Source organism: Tribolium madens, unplaced genomic scaffold, assembly GCF_015345945.1.
Source record: "Tribolium madens isolate multiple individuals breed KSU strain unplaced genomic scaffold, Tmad_KSU_1.1 Scaffold_96;HRSCAF=242;Tcas5.2_LG5, whole genome shotgun sequence".
NCBI classification, from domain to species: Eukaryota; Metazoa; Arthropoda; class Insecta; order Coleoptera; family Tenebrionidae; genus Tribolium; species Tribolium madens.
This window is the reverse complement of record NW_025401068.1, coordinates 5,592,925-5,612,694: the sequence shown is the minus strand read 5'-3', so window position 1 is coordinate 5,612,694 and position 19,770 is coordinate 5,592,925. Positions and strand designations below refer to the sequence as shown.

At 37.4% G+C, this 19,770-nt stretch overlaps 2 protein-coding genes across 2 annotated transcripts; both read left to right on the top strand.

Moving 5' to 3' along the window:
- The first annotated feature begins 163 nt into the window (after window positions 1-163).
- On the top strand, window positions 164-1,129 carry LOC123013038 (polyglutamine-binding protein 1). The gene is made up of 3 exons (XM_044411335.1): window positions 164-310; window positions 361-574; window positions 626-1,129. The coding sequence occupies exons 1-3, from the start codon at window positions 256-258 to the stop codon at window positions 1,086-1,088; spliced, it is 732 nt and encodes a 243-aa protein (XP_044267270.1). The 5' UTR covers window positions 164-255; the 3' UTR covers window positions 1,089-1,129.
- A 23-nt stretch (window positions 1,130-1,152) lies between these two features.
- On the top strand, window positions 1,153-19,101 carry LOC123013042 (hydrocephalus-inducing protein-like). The gene is made up of 46 exons (XM_044411341.1): window positions 1,153-1,269; window positions 1,316-1,510; window positions 1,554-1,752; window positions 1,807-2,459; window positions 2,509-2,951; window positions 2,998-3,271; window positions 3,320-3,732; window positions 3,780-3,963; window positions 4,014-4,369; window positions 4,414-4,685; window positions 5,193-5,422; window positions 5,473-5,667; window positions 5,715-7,135; window positions 7,183-7,545; window positions 7,593-7,802; window positions 7,848-7,903; window positions 7,949-8,095; window positions 8,141-8,326; window positions 8,374-9,087; window positions 9,135-9,386; window positions 9,433-9,914; window positions 9,966-10,095; window positions 10,137-10,446; window positions 10,491-11,001; window positions 11,057-11,811; window positions 11,878-12,178; window positions 12,227-12,463; window positions 12,507-12,819; window positions 12,866-13,008; window positions 13,054-13,371; window positions 13,416-13,775; window positions 13,822-13,996; window positions 14,044-14,473; window positions 14,524-14,973; window positions 15,019-15,214; window positions 15,262-15,486; window positions 15,529-15,698; window positions 15,747-16,379; window positions 16,425-16,566; window positions 16,615-16,784; window positions 17,176-17,311; window positions 17,359-17,690; window positions 17,740-18,285; window positions 18,333-18,545; window positions 18,593-18,723; window positions 18,773-19,101. Exons 1-42 carry the CDS (start codon window positions 1,186-1,188, stop codon window positions 17,617-17,619), a joined length of 13,695 nt encoding a protein of 4,564 aa, XP_044267276.1. The 5' UTR covers window positions 1,153-1,185; the 3' UTR covers window positions 17,620-17,690; window positions 17,740-18,285; window positions 18,333-18,545; window positions 18,593-18,723; window positions 18,773-19,101.
- The last annotated feature ends 669 nt before the right edge of the window (window positions 19,102-19,770 follow it).

Sequence of the window (19,770 nt, the reverse complement as noted above, 5' to 3'; positions counted from 1 at the left end):
CACCAAAGTAAAATCAATCGATTTTTTTCAATAATAAAGACTTATAATCGGATTTCTATGCTAAACTCAAGTTAAAGCAGTAATCAAAATAACATTTTATTAATTAACAACTATTATGGGATAGAAATTTTCGAATCCGGGCCTGTGGCTGTCATTACCGACAGTTGAGAGTTGAGGTTATGTCACATTTGAGGTTATATTTACAAACAAATCAAAGAAATAGAATATTCTTGTTCTTTGAAACAAATCACTAAAATGCCTCTACCATCGGCTTTAGCGGCCCGTTTAGCAAAAAGAGGGCTATTAGCTTGTAAGCCACCCAATGCAAAATGTACCACTAACTCATTTTCCCAATTTTAGCCAAGAAATCAGACGAACAATCAAAGAAACGCAACTTCAAAGGTTGGTCGACTTGCCCCAATAAAAGCAACATTTATCACGAATGCACCTACTGGTGTGAGACCCATTGGAAGGGCGTTTTAACCCCCGACCCTCGATACATGCGTAACATGCAAAAACTCCTATTTAGGTACCCTTTGCCCAACAGTTGGACTGAAGTTTTTGATAAGGGATTGTAAGTATTGTAGGACCAAATGTGAGGAAGTTGACACAAATTGGGTTTCAGGGGACGCTACTACTATTGGAATATGGAAAATGATTTGGTTTCGTGGCTGCCGCCGAGACACCCTAAATCGGTCAAGACCTTAAGTGCGGCGAAATTGCGCGAGAAACGGATTTTAGCGGCGGAAAATGACAAGTCTGATAAAGGGTCAGACGATAATGACTCTGATGATGATGACAGGAGTTACAAACATTCGGATAGGAGGGAGAGGGATAGGGACAGAGATGATCGAAGACACAGGAAGGAGGATAGACACGGGAGGAAGAAAAGGCGGGAGGATATTATAGACCCCATGGATCCGGCCGCGTATTCGGATATCCCCCAGGGAACGTGGAGTGATGGTCTGGAGAGCAATAAGTCGAGGGCTGATAACACGGCTTCTGGGGTGCTGTACCAGCAACGCCCTTACCCCGCCCCTGGAGAAGTCCTAGCAAATAATAATAAAGAAAAGAGCAAGAAGAAATGATTTGTGTTATATTTATTATCAATATATCGGTTCAAAAGTCAGTTTTGTTGTTTTATTTGACAAGTTCTATACACGTCAGAATATTTTATTTAAAATAATGGAGTCACATCTTATTTGTGAGCCCCATGATAACAATTTGATGCGAGTTTTGCGTCTTATTCTAAACAAACAGGAGGATCCAGTACGGGTTCAAGGTCACTATGACGCCCCTAATTTTCGAATTGTAGTTTCTTCCATCTGAGTATTTAAACGAGATGAAAATGAGTTTGGAAGAACGTCTTGAAAGTCTTTCTAAGAATCGCAAAAACCGGGTTTTGCCCCAACCAAGTCCCTTTCTTGCAACTCCCGACCTGATTGTTTTCCAAAATTTCCAACTCGGGAAGTGCCACAGTGCCACTTTGACCCTTCAAAACAAAGAACAAGCAAGTGAAAACAACTCCCCAATTCGAAATAACAAAAGTTTAGTCTTCCAGATGCGTCCAGATTAGTTTTGAACCTACAATACATTTCAAACTTTCCCACCCTTCGAAAGTCGTTTGGACCAAAATAGCCCCCGGTATGACCTACCAATTAACAATTTCTTTCACTTCTGATGAATTCAAAGACTACAAACATGAAATTACTTTTATAACAGAAGAAGCACAATTCACAATTCCAATTTTCGGTAGGTAATTAATTCAGTTTTGATTGAGTGATTAATTAGTTTGAATATTAATAGCGTTTCGTCCGAGACATTTAATCGATTTTCCTGACGTGATTAGACTACCAGATGTTCCCATAAATGTGACTAGTGAAAAAAACCTAGTCTTGCATAATAGTGGCTTTGAGGGGGGCACTTTTAATTTAATTCCAAGCGAGGGTTGTTATATGTGCCCCACAAAGGCCTGTCTAGCCCCCGATGAGAGAATTTTTGTTAAAATCAAGCAAAAAACTCGGATTCAGGGAGTTGAAAAGGGGGAGGTTCTTGTGAAATTTGACGATGATGTGGTGTTGAAAATCGGAGTTGAATGCAATGCGGTTTTGTCAACGATTGTCTTTGAGAATAATTCGATTAACTTTGAGGATACATTTGTGGGACTGCAGCGATTCGTTATGGTACCATTGGAGTACCACGCGATCGGTTTGGGATTTTTCAAGTGGAAAAAATACAAGAATTGTGATTTAGAAAAGGAACGATTGACACAACTGAAATATGTTTTCGAGCAAGTCCGGGACTGCGAAACTCACAAAAATATGCCACTAACACGGAAAAATGTCATAGATGATGAAGGACATGCGTTGGTCTATAATCGGATTTTAAGCGATGAAATCGATGAAGTCCAAGAGGAGGAATTTTTGTACCAAAGTTCAAATTTCTCGATTATTCCACCGGTCTTTATTTACCAACTTTTGATTTGTTTTTCTTAATAAAAATTTGTAGAGCGGTGAGTTGGGGTTGAATGGTGTCGTAGATTTCACCATAATTTTCTCCCCTACTCGATGCGAGACTTTCGAAGACTTGGCCTATTTGGAAATCTCCGGAAGCGAAGAAAGGATTGAATTGAAATTGCAAGGGACGGGTTTGGGGCCCGAATTCAGACTGAATGTGGCTCATCTCGAAGCAAATAATATTTTTTTGCGTTCTATCCACGACTATGAAATAATCGTCGCAAATACGGGCCACATTCCAGGCTCCCTCAGTTACATTGACAAAAAACTGGAATTCGGGGGCAAAATAAAATGTAATCCGGACACTCTCCACGTCAACCCGGACCACTACGCCGCTTTCACCGTCTCTTTCAGTCCAGGAGAAGAAGGAAAATTCATCGAAAAAGTCGAATTCCGCATTAATGAGTCCCAAGAAACCATTCACTTCATTATGACGTAAAAATTCCTTTGATGAAAGACAGGGAACTAAAATTTGTTTCAGAGGCAACGTTGTGGCCCCCCTTTTAAGCCTAGACCTTGACGAAATAGATTTCGGGGTAGTGGCCCTGGGTTACAGAAAATCAATTGAGGTGGTCCTCCGGAACACATCACCGGTACCAATTCAGTACCACATTGAAGTCAGTGGTGATGGGTACCAAGCACCCATAGATTGTGTCTCCTATCTGCAGGAATCCGTATTTCCACTCTACCCTCAAGAGTTTCAATTCCAACCCTTTGATAGTGTAGTGGAACCAAATTCGAGCGTCGTCGGAATAGTAACTACCCCCACAAATAGTTGAATAAAATTGAACTAAAAATTTCAGTTGACTCTTTTGCCAAACACAAGGAGACAACTCAAAACCGAATTCGTTGTCCACATGTGGGGCTCGAAGAATTACTGTATTTCGGTGCCCCTAAAATATGATTGTCGGGTGGCCGATGTTGTGTGTGTGCCCCCAAAAGTCGATATAAAGTTTTGCTTTATTAATTACATCTACGACAGAATTGTAACACTCAAAAATAAAAGTGATTTGCCTTGTCATTTCAGATTAATACCGAGTGGAGTTGACGGAATTAATTTGTTGTACATGAAGAACCAAACTGTGTGTTTTCAGAAAGATGAAGGATTGATTGTTGAAGTTACAATATCCAAAAACTACATTCCGCCTTTGGGCGAAGTCAAGATCAAGTTGAAGATACAAACTCCCCTTCTAGGGACACAAGAAATTCCTTTATTGTACCAAAAACCCAAACTTTGATAATTGTAATAAAAAATTGTTTTAGTTTTAACATATTTGGCAAAGGGCCGGTTCGCTTATGTAAAATTATTTGTAACGGACAAGGACCAGCGATTTGTTTTATTCCCCCAAGTCTCAATTTTGGAAAAGTCACACTGCTTGAAACAGTAACTAAAGAAATCGAAATTGTGAATGATACTCCAATTGTAGCAATGATCAATTTTTCTTTTGTAAGTCGTTTAATTTTCGAAATAATAATCCTTCTTGGTATAAATTCCAGTCGGGACACAACGCTTTTAGTTTGAAAGAGGAAGTCAAAGTGATTCGTCCCAACAGCAAGGAAATTTTCGAAATTTCAGTCTACTTGAAAAACCCGGGAAAACACTCGCAAGAACTGATCGCTGAAGTGGTCAACGGGCAAGAAATGACCGTCGAATTGTCCGCTTTCGGCGAAGGCACCAGTATTAGTTGTTCCCCGAAACTAGAACCCAAACTCGACTTGGGAACCCTACTCACCCACAAAAAGTTCTCCTTTCCCATTGTTTTACGAAACGAAGGTTCCCGCTGGCACAAATTGTGGTTTTCGAGGAGCGACGACTTGAAAGTTGTGAAGCAAAGCACAAACTCATCCGCGGGGTTTGTGTGTTTTACTTTCGGTGCTTCGTTATGTCCCAAATTAGTTTCAGTTCATGGTTTAAAATCACACCCAATTATTTTCATCTCATGACAAACGAGTTTGTGGAAATCAAGATTACGGGATCGAGAAAAGAACAAGGATATGTTTGTGAACATTTTTATTGTCATGCTGTTATCGAAAAGTCGCATACTAAACATGTCATCTTCTCGTTTGACGTTACTGCGAAGTTTGTCGATCCGAATGTGATGCTCAGCAAGTCTGAGCTTAATTTTAGTCTGGATGTGACGTCGGATCGGGTTATTTGTAATTTGCGAGGTTTGTAGACCCTAAAATCAAGACTAAAGCTTTTAAATCTAATTCAAATTCTTCATATTTCAATTATTAAAACGAATTTCCAATTAAAAATTACTAAAATTAGGAAAACTTTCAATAATACGGAACAAACCAGAATCTATTCATCGACTTGGTACTGTTTATTTATTGTTTAAAGTATCCAAAAATTTATACCAAAAGGACATGTTAGAAGTTTAAAGATTTCACTTTGTAGTGAAAATTTGTTCTTTTATTATTCTTACTTTTTTTTTGGCAAAAAAATAAAATTTGTTCAGAAACTAAACAAAACCAAAAATAAACCTTTACCATGCAAAAAACAGGGTGTTTCAATAAAGAAAACACATTTATGACTTTTGTAGGTTTATATTTTTAAACTTATAACATTTAATAATATTTATTTGCTAAAAGACTTTGCAAACTCCTAGGACATTCTGTATAAATATTCAAACAATAATTATTATTAATTGTAAAAACTGGACGGCTTTTCAGACAAAATCCGAATCAGCAACGAATCTGGTTTAACCCTAGACATAGATCTTGTGCTCCCACCCCCATTTTACATCGTTATGGATGACAAAGCAATCGGGCATTTATACCTAAAATTGAATCATTTATCATATAGAAACGTTTTCGTCGAGTTTCAACCACCACCCCACCCCAAACGATGCATGAGTTGGAGTGATTATTTCTTTATAAATTATCGAGACCACCCCAAAGTGGTAAATCCCAATTATCCCTACCTTAACATGTCTAACTTCAAAAAAACTAGGAAAAAATCCCAGTCCGTGGAGTCACCAACTATCCCACATTATCAATAAACCCCAGAAATGTCGATTTTGGATGCGTTCCACTTGGCTCCTCAACGTATCGTGCAGTAGTCCTAAAAAACACCAGTCCGCTTCCAGTCATCTTCAAATGGGTCTTCCTTGAAGATATTTACGAACGAAAATTCGAAAATTCAAAGGTATTTTTCACCCTCCACTTTCCTTGTCATTTTAAATTGTCCAATAGATGCCTTCAACCCCGGAAATTTCCCGACTTCACATCTCAAAAAGTGACAATCCGCCCTCGACCAAACCAAGTGAAGAGTCGCAAGAAAGTACCGATTCGTGTTTCATCGAGAGTAAACTCCGGGATATGCTTTGTTCGCTCTTGGAAGACCTTCCGGAAGACGAATCAAAAAAATCATTTCTCCGGTTTCTACTCCAGACCAAGTCCCAGTCCAAATTTTCGCGACTTTTCAGCATCATACCCCACGAAGGGTGCCTCGATCCGGACGAATTCATCATAATCTACTTCCGGTTCACACCGGAGGACAATAGTGAGGTCAGCGCCACGGTGCATTGCCACATTGTAGGAGGCGCGAACGAACCAGTACTACTAACCGGAAAATCCAAACAAATTTCCTATTTCTTAAAAGACAATTTAGTTGACTTAGGAAAATTGTATTTCTATGAAGCAGGAGAGAACGAGGCGAGTTTGGTCAACGACGGCGAAGGAACGTTTACTTTTGCGGTTTCGGGTGCCACTTTACCGTCCGGCTGGTTGACCATCGAACCAGAAAGTGCCTCCATATCGCCTGGCGAGACATTTCCGCTCACTTTGAAGTGTTTTCCGGGGACCGTAGGCCGCTTTGAGACCAGTTTTAATGTCCAAGCAGACTATCTAGAGCCGGCGAGTGTGACAGTTTATGGGTTTGGGGTTTACCCCCAAATTTATTTCACTCTGCCCCGACCGGATTTAGACAAAATCGACCCGTATATCACGTATTCGGCCATCGCTGAATTAGAAAATGCGAGTCATAAGTGTGAATGTGCTGATGATTATTTACCAGAAGCCGATAGAAATATCCTAGAAGACGAAGGGTGGGTCATTATCTCCCTTGTCGATGATTTTTTCCCTTGTACCATGGAAATCGAGCTTTCCATCGAACGCATCTGGGCCAAATACCATCTCCTAGATGACCAAAGCAGTATTCTCGGGAAACTCGTCGCAGGTGAAAAATTTTGGCCTATTCCGAATTTCATTGTTTGTTCCTATATTTACGATATGGGGTGTGTGAAAATCAACACGAAATCGTTCTATTCTTTGTGTTATGTTAATTACGGTCCTGGAAGAACGGTCTTAAGGACACAGCCTTCGGCAACGTTTGCTAAACACGGGTTTGACTCGCATTTTGTCAAACATGTGATTGAGAAAAATCGAATTTCGGAAATACACTTTTCTTTCAATCCCACTGTTGAAAAGTATCCCGAGTTGAATACGAAAGTGACTGAATTTATTTACGTTGATTTGAGAAACGGACCCCGAATTCCCCTCCAATTAGAAGTTTTGGTTGCAACCCCAACTGTTGAAGTGTCAGACGATGAAGTTGATTTTGGGTCAATCAGATGTGGGGATTGTTACCGAAAAACAATCAACATAATCAACAAGTAGTTAGTTTAATTGTAAAGCGAGTCGCTTGATTGTTGAGTTTCAGTGGTTATCTCACTAGTAACTGGACGGCAGTGATTGAAGAAACGATCAAAAAAACGAAAACTTCTTTCTTCCTTTTGGTACAAGGAGGGTCACTCGAACCTGGAGAAAAATTCTATCTCCGGATTTACTTCGAACCGCATTATGATGAATTTATAAACGCGGAACTCAAAATCACGGTCGATGGAAATTTTAGAGAAACTTTGGTTCAATTAAAAGGAATCGGAATGGAACCATACTTGGAGATTTTTGAAGAAAAAATCATCTTCGATCCAAATATCCCTTACTCGAATGACAACCACAAATATGTGACTGTGAAAAATTCGTCCAAATTTCCGGTAGAATTCTTCTTCCCGGATTTTGATACGTGAGACTCCAAACTTGAGGTTTGTACTCGTACCAATTTCGGTGCAGAAAAATTTTACAGGAGGAGGCCCTAGTCCGGTCCTTCATCATTAGCAATGGGATGAGTAAAGTCTATTTCGACTTTCGAGCCCCTGGGGAAGCCTTGCCCGCCATGTTTGGGGCCAATTACGATTTACTACACGAACCCGAAATTAAGCTACCAAAAGAAAAAAATTCGGGGAGAAAAAAAAGCAGAACTCGCGCTTCATCCGAATCCTGGTATTTTCTTTCTAAAAAAAGAAATTTTCTACACATTTGTTTCAGGGAAACTTCACCAAAAACTGAAAAGCCGCCTCAGGAAAAAGACAGTTCGGTCACAAGTAAGCTCATCAATCAATTTGTTTTCAATTTTTTTTTATTTTAAGATAATGTCTCCAAAAAAACAAAGCGAGAAAGTCGCCTTCAAAAACAGGATTTGTGCGAACCTAAAATCGTCGCAGATCGGGAACAAACACACGAGGATCCTTCTGCAAAAGGATTTTTGATTGTATTCCATGGAGCTCCACTTTCAAGTATTACTTGTATGTCTTTAGAAAAAAATTGAGAAATTTTTTTAGACTATGTCAGAACGGCTCATGAGACTGGTAAAAGTTTACAACTACCGGTTTATACACTCGATCGACTTATAATTGAAAGTCTTGTTTCTAATACTTCAGAAGCTGCAAAGCAAGTCAATGAAATGATTAACGAAGCTTTCGTTGATGTTGCAGAAGATGAAGAGCTTGAGAGTCCTCTAAATGAAGGTAATTTCGCCATTTTTGTCAATTATTTTTACATTTGACTGTTTTAGACGGCTATGATTTTATTTCGAGGAAAGTCTCAATTTTGTTAGAAGGGCGAAAGAAAAGAAAGAAACCGAAAAAACCCAAAAAAGAAAAAAAGAAGAAAGGGTCAGCCAAAAGCTCTAAAAGTAGTAAAAAGTCGATCAAAAGTAGTAAAAGTGTGAAAAGTTCCAAAAAGAGCAGTAAGAGTAGCAAAAGCAGGAAGTCTAAAAAATCATCCTCGAAAATGTCTTCAAAAAGTGGAAGTACAAAAAGCAAAAAGAAGAAACAAATCGTTACTGATACTCTATTAAAAATTTCCGAATTCGTATTTTGTCATATTTTGGAAGAGAGTTTGGCAAAATTTACTTCCGGAATAATTCTGGAAAGCTTGGCAAGTAATTTTTTGAGAAAGACTTTAGTAGCATTGAACTGTGTGTTGCGTATGTCCAAAAACGTGGACGGGGTTTTTTTCGTCATTTTTTCATGTACTTTCAACGAATATTTAGAGCTGGAAGATGAAAAAGCAGAAGAAAAGAAAGAAAATATTGGAAAGGTTTTGAGCCAAATTATAACAAGTTTGGATGATATGAATGCTGAAGAGTTTGAAAAAGTCATGATTGAGCATCACGATATTTATACAAATTATATTAAGCAACGGAAAGAAGAAATAATTAAAAGACGAGAAATGCTCAAAAAAAGAAAGTTGACCAGGCTGGAATCTCAAAATAGTAAAATTATGGGTAAACACACATATTTGAAAGTATTAGGTTTGATTATTTTGGTACAGGCGACGAGAAAAATAAAAAATCTAAAACGCAAATTAAGGAAATTAAAAAAAAGACTGGTAGTAAGAAAGGATCAAGTAAAGGTTCGAGTAAATCAGGCAAGACAAAAAAATCAGCCAAATCTTCTGAAAAGTCGAAAATTTCTATAAAATCAAAGAAAAGTAAAAGCTCATCAAAGAAAAGTAAAACTTCTTCTAAGAAATCTCGAAAATCTGGAAAATCCTCCCGGAAATCGTCCAAAGAACGCAAAAAGAGTACTTCCTCAAATCTCGAGCACAAAAAATTCAATATTTGTTTCAGGAAAGCTCACAAAAGAACAAATGGAAATTAAAGCCATCCTTGACACCTTTGAAAACACGTTATCCGAAATTTTGCATACTTTGGAGTTTTGGGATGTAAAAAACGGTAATGTAGTCAAACCATTCACAAAAGTGGAAAAACAAACAAAGAATAAGAAAAACAAAAGGAGTAGCAAAAATTCAGCTCGAAGTTTACTAACTTCAGGAAGTTCACCACGAAGCAGTTTTAGTAAAATATCAAGCGATGATATTGGTATCCCCTGTTGGTTAATAAACCGAGTTTTGCACGATTCGAAATTCGAAGACTTTGTACCGATTTATATGAGAACGACCGTAGACGAAGAAGCGGCCCATGAGAAGCAAGTGATATATGAATATCGAGAAAATTCCTTGATGCAATCGGTTTTGCCGAAACCGAAAATACGCACGGTGCGAAAAACTGAAGTTTTTCGTATTATAGACTGCGAGGACATTGTTGCCGGGGTATAAGAATAAATTAAAAAAGAATTTTAAAATCTGTGAATTTATTTTAAGGGTGATGCTGGGTCTGAAAGTGAAAGTAATAAGAAATTGGGATCTAGGGGAAGTCTTAGTAGCAAAAAACGAAAGTCGAGTAAAATCAGAAGTTCGTTGACCATGAACGAAAATTCTAACGAAAAACAAGGTTGTTATGTATTTTTAGACTTGATTTAAACACTTTTGTAGAAATTTTCAATCCTAGGGCGGTGCTGCAGCCCGGACAAACTAAGAAATACCAAATCAGTTTTCTTCCAAAATCTGTCGGAAATTACAAACACACATTCGAAATCGGGGTTGTAGGTTGGCCTGTGAAATTTTCGATCACCTGTATTGCCGTGTGTGACATTCCTCGGATCGATCTAGACCCGTATTTCCTTTTCGGGAAAGTGGTCGAATACCGAACTGAGAGAAATAAATACCAACATTGCATTTTTGTAAAGAGTACAAACACATATGAATTTGGGGGAATTTTGCTTCCGAATGTAGCAACAAATAGGTCTGTAAACGTTCAACCACAACAGTCAAAAATACGTCTTGTAGCTCTTTTGAAGCCCGTACCTTTTTCGCTTTGAATAATATAAGCAGAATTCCTGCAGACATTCAATTTTCAATTCAGAACGACTCTTCGGCATTTTTGCACAAACCCGACTCGCATATAATCGATCCGAAAGATAGGAAAGACTTGGAAATGATAGCAGCCCCACTTGAGGAAAAAATCTACGAAGACTCCCTCGTTTTATCAATTAAAAACAATCCACAAATTTCGAAAATCGACTTGTCTTGTTTTGGCTGCGAGGTCGCAATTGATGTTAACCCAAAACATGTTCTTTTTGAAAGAGTCACTCTTGAAATTTCTTTGACTAAAAATATAATCATCACGAATAATACCCCAATTGAGGTCACTTGGTATTTTGTGAATTGTCACAAAGTTTTAGAAAATTTCAAAATTAGTAATTTCGGCGGAAAAATTCCGCCGTTTTCGTTTCGAACTTCAACTGTTGAATTTACAGCAAAGGAGATGGAAGTCCATTATTCCAGCTTTCAAGTCAATGTGAGAAATTTTATTTTCAAACAGAGTGGCACAATTTTTTTGGTTTTAATTGCAGATTTATGACAATTTGTCTCGATTAGTTTATTGTACTGATGTCATGGTCTCGGCTGAAATAACAGCGCTTGACTTCAGTTATGACAATGAGCTTAATTATGGCGAAATAAAAGGGGGAAAATCCCACAAAATCCATTTCAATATCATGAATAAGGGTCGATACGAAATCCTGTGCACCTTTACGAAAATTGTTGAGGACAATAAAGAACAAGAAAGCGAACGGAAATGCTTCGAGATTCACCCTTCGGAATGCAAACTCTTATCAAACGTGAAATTTGAAGCTGAGATTATTTTCACTCCGAAAAAGGTTATGACTCTTGAGAAGCTTCCAGTGTTCAAATGTTCCCTCATCGACCCATTTCATCAAGTCCTTCTGAAATCTTTTGATATCTACGTTTCAGCGAAAGTCTTCCTTTCGAAATTTATCATGTGTCCTTATCCAGAAATTTATTTCGGTTACCAAACTGTGGGCTCAGAAAGAATACACACTTTCCAAATTTTAAATAAAGGCAAGTTTGATTTTAACTACACAATCAAAAGTTTGCACGAAAAAGGAGATAAGAAGAAGAAAGGCAAAAAGGGGAAAAAATCAAAAAGTGGTTCAAAAAGTACCAAAAGTTCGAAAAAGACAAAAAAAACAAAAAGTACCAAGTCGAAAAAGAGCAGCAAAAAATCAAAGTCGAGTAAGAAATCAAAGACGAGTAAGAAATCAAAATCTAGTAAGAAATCAAAATCTAGCAAGAAAAGTGATAAAAAGTAAGCAATAATTCGGCTTTTGTTATTAAGTGACTTATGTGCTTTCTTTATCTCTTTATTGCTCAGGAAAAAAGTGAAAAAAACGACTTTGAAATTCGGGATTTTCTCCCTGACCTCCTCCACAGGGGTCGTCGACCCGAACGACGAAGCAATCATTGAGGTCCACTCCAAACCAACCGAAGCCAAAGAATACGAAGAAACCATTTTAGTCTCTGTGAGCGAACCATCCCCCAGCGACCGCCACGGCAAGGTGCTCAAAGTCCACGTAATCGCTTGCGAACCCAAAATCAATTTCGATGATTTGTCGACGATTTTCAAAGAACAATACGTTGTGGAAAAACTTGATGATTTCCTACTCTCCGGAAACGTAACATCGTATTTTCCCCAAATAAAATCATCTAAACAACAATTTCAGACCGATAATCGGGTGACTTTCTCCAAATCGGAGAAAAAGCTCTACTTTAGTAAAGTGTGTGTCAATACAACTGAGACCACAAGAATACGAATTCAAAATATAGGACACGTTTCAGCCCTTGTCACTGCCAAGTTTAACCAATCCGGACACGTATTTACGGTCACTCCGGGATCGTTCTCGATTGATCCCTATCAAACGGCAAATGTTTTGATTGTTTTTACCCCAAATTCGCTCGATGTAAGTCCGGGAAAAATTTTCTGAATCAAAATTCCGGTTTTAGGAACATCGATCAGTGCTGACATTCGAAAGTCGCGGTTTTAACATCGTCGATCGATTGGTGATCGAAGTCGTGGGAGAGGCTTGCGTCCCGGAAGTGGCTCTCCTGGAACCGGAACCGGATGAAACCGGATTTTACGCGACAAATTTCGTCCCGACTTTAGTTGGCGAAAGCTCATACCGGAGTGTGGTTTTCAAGAATGTTGGAATTATTTCGTGCAAAGCGATAATCGAAGTGTGCTTCGACGATGACGATCAATTAAGTTTGATACCAAATGAGAAAACTTTACCTTACTTGAACTTGTGGGAGGCGGGAAGTGCGTTTTGAAATTTTTAGAGAAGAAAATAACTTGAATTTTTTAGCACCGATGAGACACACGAATTTGGTCGATCTGGAGTGCCAGCAAGTGGCGAAGTTTCGTCTCAAATTCCAACCTTCAAAAGTAGGAACTTGGAAATTGGAAGTTAAGATTCACACAGTCAATAATCCGTTCGAGACAAAAACTGTAAACAAAACTCGAATTTTTTGCCGATTTTAATTTTAATTCCAGATTCACGTTTTTTGCGATGGGTACTACAAAGATGTGACTCTGGATGGACTCAGGAGTTACTCCAGGAGCTCCTCGATTGTGTCCTTGGAAACGGTTCCAGCTCTGGGCTACTCACTAGAATTCGGTTATGTGCCCCTAAACACTATAGAAAAGAAATGTTTCCTAATTCGAAACAATTCCGATACTTGCACTTACAAGTTCGAATTTCCGGCTTTCAGCGAAGTGATTTTTTCACCAGCTGTGGGTCACATAAGGCCCAAAACTAACAAACAAATTCTAGCTGTATTTCTCTCGAAAAATCCCGTCGAACTTAACGAGGTAAAAGTGGAAACTAATTTAGAAAAACTCATTTTTGTCCCCAGTCAAGGATCGAATGCAGAGTTTACAAAATCGAGTATTTGGAACCTCAAACGGCCCTTTTGTCTTGGGACGACCGCCAGAATTTGGTAGTCTGGTGTCCCGAAACGGTCCAAAGCGATCACATTTTCGACAACAAAAGTGAATTATCGGCGAGTATTGAAAGCAAAGAAGGTTCTGTTTTGGCTACAAATGACGATAATGCAATCAGTGCAAAGAAAATCGAAGAAAATCCGGAACCGGAAATTCGGGTTATGCCAAACTCGTTCCAAAATATCGCACTTTTCGTCAGTGTGGTAGCAGATTTTGCCGACTTTTTATGCAACGCTACTGAAATTGAAATTTCGGATACATTCCTTTTGAATGTATGTTAAAAAATTCTTGAAACAAATATTTTATCGAAAGTTTTAGAAAAATTCGGTCGATTTTGGGGTTGAAAATATCGGTAAAGTAGCCTTTAAGGTAGCTTGGGACGTGTCCATGCATGATGTTCCTCGACGAATTAACTCCGGAAGTTTCAACGATTCTGAAGTTAATTTTTTGCCAGCAATAGCAAGTCGAAAACCGACACCTTTATCCGGCAAAGGTTTAGTCTTAATTTCTTTGATTTATTTTTTACGGTTACAAATTTAGAGCATTTTATACACGAAGAAAAAGGTCGAGCTTCCTCAGCTTCGACTTTATTCAGTTGTGAAAGCTTGAAATCAAATCGGAGTGGCGACTCTTGGAACGAATTTTATTCTTTACCCTTCACTGTAACCCCGGAAAAAGCTACAATTAAACCAGACTCGAAGCACACATTTACAGTCACTTTTGCCCCCCTTGATGTTTTCGATTATGTCATCCAGTTGAAAAGCTGCATAGAAAATAAAGAACCAAAAGCTAAAGAAATTGAAATCGAGGTCAAAGCTCGGAGTATCCTCCCTGTCTATTGCTTTGAAATGGAAGAAAGCAATTATATTGAAGAGAAACGCAGGGGGAAGAAAATGTGCAATGATCTCCTCGATGAAAATACCAAAGTTTTGGAATTTGAGTCGGTCGGTTTGGGAATTATTTGTACAAAGCACGCGTCAATTAGACAAGTGTGAAAAATTTCTGACTAAAATTTTGTAGAAAATTCTTGTTGAAAAACCCAACAAAAGAAGCTTTCTTCTACACGTGGACTCCCGGCCACGCCATTAACCCTCACTTATCTTGCTTCCACTGTCACACCCAAAACGGAGTCGTCTCCAGAGGCAAAACAGTGGAAATGGTTTTCAGTTTCATCCCCCAGGAGTGTGGAACTTTTGAGGAATTTTATTTTTTCGCAATTCCGCTTCACAACATTCAGGTCACTTTCCTCCTCGTAGGATTTGCAAGAGAACCTAGAGTTTATTTCGACCAAAATCATTTAGTTTTACCCCCGACTTTGGTTGGAGTCGACGTACACAAAAGTCTGTTATTGAAAAATGAAGAGAACGAGAAATATTGGTTCAAGTTTGGGAAATTTTCGATGCTGACGGAAGGTCTTCTTGTAGAGCCCCTAAATGGGGTTTTGTGCCACCAGGAACAACTCCCGATAAGGTGACTTTGTGTAAGCTAAATCGATTTTAAGAAAAGTTGTCTTAGGTTTTCCTTAAAGCCCAAAAAGCAAGGTTTGGTCAATTTCGACTTTAAGATTTTCGTGGAAAGAATTAGAAATCCGCTCGAGGTGAGTATTTCGTGTCAGGTTTACAAAGTCGAAGCTTCAATCTCTTACGTGGACCAAAACGGCAAAGAAATGCATCTCAGTTCGGAGAAAATAAATGTCATAAACATGGGAGCAGTAAGAAACTTGATTTTYAATCASTGAAAGTCTCATAAAAAATTTAGATGATTCCTCACCAAAAGTACAAARTTCCATTCACTATAATAAACATCGGCAAAACGGCTTTTGAATGGTAYTGGTCGCTACACACMCAGAAAATTTCTGGTCTGTTCGACATAATTCTTGAAACAAATGGTGAAATTTTACCGTCTGGTGAAACACTGAAGACTGAAATGACAATCATTCCTTTGATACAATGTAGCATAAAACCACATAAAATAGTTTTGAGGGTAAGTGTTTMAAAAATGGAGCACACAAATMATAAATAATAGATCGCTTATGGCCCTTCGTACTGTCTCCAATTAAACGGAAGTGCCGGAAAGCCCCCGTTTAAATTATCATTTACTGAATATGACTTTGGTCCCTGCTTACTGCAGAAATCGGCAACAAAATATTACAAGACTGTTCTCAAATTTTCGAATCTTAATATTTGGCCCATGACGTAACAATTTTCAGTTGATTAAATATTTTTGTAAAATGTGGATTTCAGTTCTGAGAAAGGCAAACATTCGGTTCATTTATCTACAAATTTTGAATCTGGAGAAGTTGGTTCTAGGGAGGAAAATCTTGTCACAATCTATTTCCATCCCCTCATATTGGGGGATCACAATATTGAATTGCCCTTCTACGTGAATGGGAAAAAAACTCATGTGACCATTATGGGCAAAGCAGTGCCTCTTAAATTGGCTTTTGTCAATCAAATTGATAAGTTTGTTGATTTTGGTTCGGTTCTTGTTGGAAAAACTTGTACAAAAACTGTTCGAGTTCTAAACGAGAGTGAATGTCCTGTAAATATTTTATTTAATTTTTGGGACCGACTTCCCAAAAAAGCGACAAAAGAAACACCCGATGAAAGTCTAGAAATACCCGAAGAAGAGAAGAAGGAACATARAAAAGGAAATAAAAAAGGGAGCAAAAAGGGAAGCAAAAAAGGAAGTAAAGGTAGTAAGAAAAAGAAAGGGAGTAAATCTACAAAAAGTTCGAAGAGCAAAAAGGAAAGCGTAAAAACAAAAGCTAGCAAAAAAAGTAAAAAATCGAAAAAAACAAAAAAGAGTAAAAGTAGCAAAAGTAGTAAAGGCAGTAAGAAATCAAAAAAGACCAAGAATATTCTCCCCGAGGAAACGTAACTGTTTTTCCACCAATTTTTATGTCTAAATTCACTTTTTAGATTACCTGAAAAAATCGAAAAACACGGCATCGATTACATGACCGTAAATCCTCAAAAATACATCAAGTTGGGTCCCCAAAAAACAACCGAATTCACAATTACGTTTAGTCCAAAAGAACGTGTTGAACCTTTTGTTGAAAAAGTACACTGCCTAACTTTTGAAAATTGTTTTCAAAATAATATTTCGTAGATTTATTATCGCACTCAGAATTACATCGATGCCTTTTGTATGGTTAAAGGGGATGCCGTAGCCCCGGAAATTTCATTAGATAGGCAACATTTGACCTTTGGCAACGTTGTTGTTAATTTTGAACGAATGATGAACGTCGTTTTGAAAAATACGGGAGATGTAAACTTAAAGTACAATTTCTTAATCGCACATCGTTTTGGTAGATTTGTCAAATAACCGATTAACACACAAACCTAATTATTATTTAAAAAAAAAATTGCAATCTAGGCAAAGCTTTTTACATAAAAGCTCTTGTTGGTTGTAATAACGTTCAAAATACAACTATGTATACTCGTAATTCAAAAAATATAGGCAAAAAAACACAACGTTTCAAAAATTAAAAATCACAAAACAAAATTAATTCAAAAATATTTTTTTCCAAATTTTATTATCTAAACAGACAAGAAATAATGCTTAATAAAATAAAATGAACATTATTTCTTTGGGCGATAGAGGAATTCAAGAAAAACTGCCAAAACGATGATCAAAACCAAATCTGCGACTTGCTTGATTATTTTTTAGATTCAACTGGGTGCTGGATAAAAGAGAAGAAAATTTCTCAATTACTCCGACAAAAGGCTACATTTTGGCCGGCACACACCTGATTTTCAGTGTTTTTTTCAAACCGAAAACTGTCAAATGTTGGATCAAATCGAAAGTATTTTTTCTCTTCGTTATTTCCCAACAATTACCAACAAATTTCAGCTAATTTGTCACATTTCAAGCATCGATAAACAATTAGAGTTGGCCGTTTCCGGGTCTTGTATCAATCTGCCRCCYCCAAAAGCGACGATTCAGTTTGTTTGCCCRGTTCGCCAGTCGGAAATTAAAAGTTTCGCAATTTCAAATCCGTACAATTTTTATTTTATTTCGAGCAAAYAWYAATTTTTAATTACAGGACAAATCAAGTGTGGGAAATTCAGCCCAACATWTCCGGTGATGATTGYTTCAAAACWGCCGAAATAATCCGGATKCCGGCCAAAAGTGACGATAAATGTGAAATTGTGTACTCTCCAATGAGATTGCAGGATCACAACGTATTTTTAAAACTGAAAATTTTTCAAAAATATTGGAAGCAAATTTCAGGCCCTACTTTCGCTCCCTATGCCCGATGGCTTAATTGTGACTTACAATCTAAAGGGAAACACAAATCCTCCGCTTCCTGCTGGACAAATAAGGCGTGAAATCCTTTGTAAAGTGCCACATGTTGAACAGCTACCTGTCAATAATTGGTTATTAGTGAAACAACAGTACCATATTACGACGGCATTGATTGGTCGTATCACTCCCAAAAATTTGTTTTCGATTGGAGGAAACGCCCTAATAGACGTTCCTCCAAACAGTACACGAATGTACGATTGGAGTATCACTCCAATAAATGAAGGAGAATTAAATTTGAAAGTCACTTTCACAAACAAAGCCACTAAGGAGTATCTCTTTTACGAAATTTTTCTAAAAGTTCTCCCCAAYAAACACTTAGATTCGATCGAGTTGTCGACTTGTGCCCGAATTCCGGTCAGTAAGTTAATAAAATTGGAAAATCCGGTTAATGTTCCTGTKKTGTATCGCATGAYGTGTCCCAAAGACAACATTCTTTTCGAGAAAAGTGTCACTTTGGAGCCTCATTCTGTGGTATCGACTCTTTGTAAAACTCTTCAAGGTTTAAAATAAATTTTCAGTATTATCTGGAACTCACCTACAAACCTCTACGAGAAGAACAAACACAAACAACTTTCGAAGCCACTAGCAAAGAATTAGGAACTTATTCATATAATTTAATTTTGACAGTTCATGCCCCAGTGCCCGAATCTGCCACCATTTTTAAGACTTGTTTGGGACAAAAAATAACACAAAAGATAGAAGTAGTTGCGACGAAAGGATGTCATTTCCAAGTACAGCATTTTCTCAAGCTAAATTGCAATTTAATGATTGTTTCCAGTTTGATAACCCTGTTTTTTCATTGGATAAAGTTACAGAAGACAGAAAACTTGCAATTAATTTCGAACCAAATCAAATCGGAAAGTTCCAAAGCCAATTGCTTTTAAAATCAAACGAATTGGGGGACTTTATGTGCTTTAAAAACCAACTATGTTTGTTTTTGTTCAATATATTGTTTTAGTTATCCTCTAATTGGTGAAAGTTGCGCACCGAAACCTCAAGGACCCTACCTTTTAGCTTACACAAATCCGGTTTCAATCATTTTCAAAAATCCATTTTCAGAAGAGAAAATGTTTCATTTTCGAGCCGAACCAAGCGATTTTAGAGTTAAACTAAAAAGTGAAATTATTGAGTCTAAAAAGACACTGAAAGTTGCCGTTAATTTGATAACACAAAGGACACAAGAAACGCCCAAGTATCCCATAACGGGAAAATTGACAATTTACTGTAATGATCCAGATATTTCGTGGGTTTATTACTTAAAAGAGGACATTGAATAAATGGTTTGGTAAAGTACCATCGTGTGTTTTTGTTCTTATTAGTCCCTATACTACTCTGATTTTATCATTTTTATCATTCATTTATTACTATCCTTTAGTAAAATACCAACTGAAAACTCGTTTTTGACAAAAATCATTAATTTTTTGAACATTACACACCACATTTTTTTAATTTAATAAAATTTAAGTTATAGTTAATTCCACTTAACTTCGACATCTTGTAACTTTATTCTAGAAATTTAAAATATTAATAAAGCGGTACAGTTTTCATCAATAACATTAATATCTGCTCGCTTCAGCAACAATTATTAAATTTTTATGACCAGCTGTTTTTTACAAAAAAAAAATGATTTTGGAGTTGCGTTTTTGTACAAAACTTATTCTTATTTACCATGTTATATTTTCCTCTAACAACGAAGTCGCCGACTATATTTAAAAAAWTTTTATTTTTATTTGCGTTTGCCGTTTGGGATAATTTTATCTAGATCTTTGATATTTAAAACATTCTTTAAGAAGTTTAAAAATATCAAAATAGCCGAATTTTGGTCAACAAGTCTACATAATTACCTTGGAACTGCATTTTATGGGCATTGATTTATGSGCCAGTAAATGACCGTCCGGTGGAACGCTGTGTTTTATTGGTTGCATAACATTCCGCGATTTCTTTCTTTAAAAAATA

Coding starts and splice junctions, on each gene's coding strand:
- LOC123013038 (XM_044411335.1), top strand. CDS start 256: ATGCCTCTACCATCGGCTTTAGCGGCCCGTTTAGCAAAAAGAGGGCTA. Junction 311..360: donor AAAAAGAGGGCTATTAGCTT/GTAAGCCACCCA, acceptor TCCCAATTTTAG/CCAAGAAATCAGACGAACAA. Junction 575..625: donor GAAGTTTTTGATAAGGGATT/GTAAGTATTGTA, acceptor ATTGGGTTTCAG/GGGACGCTACTACTATTGGA.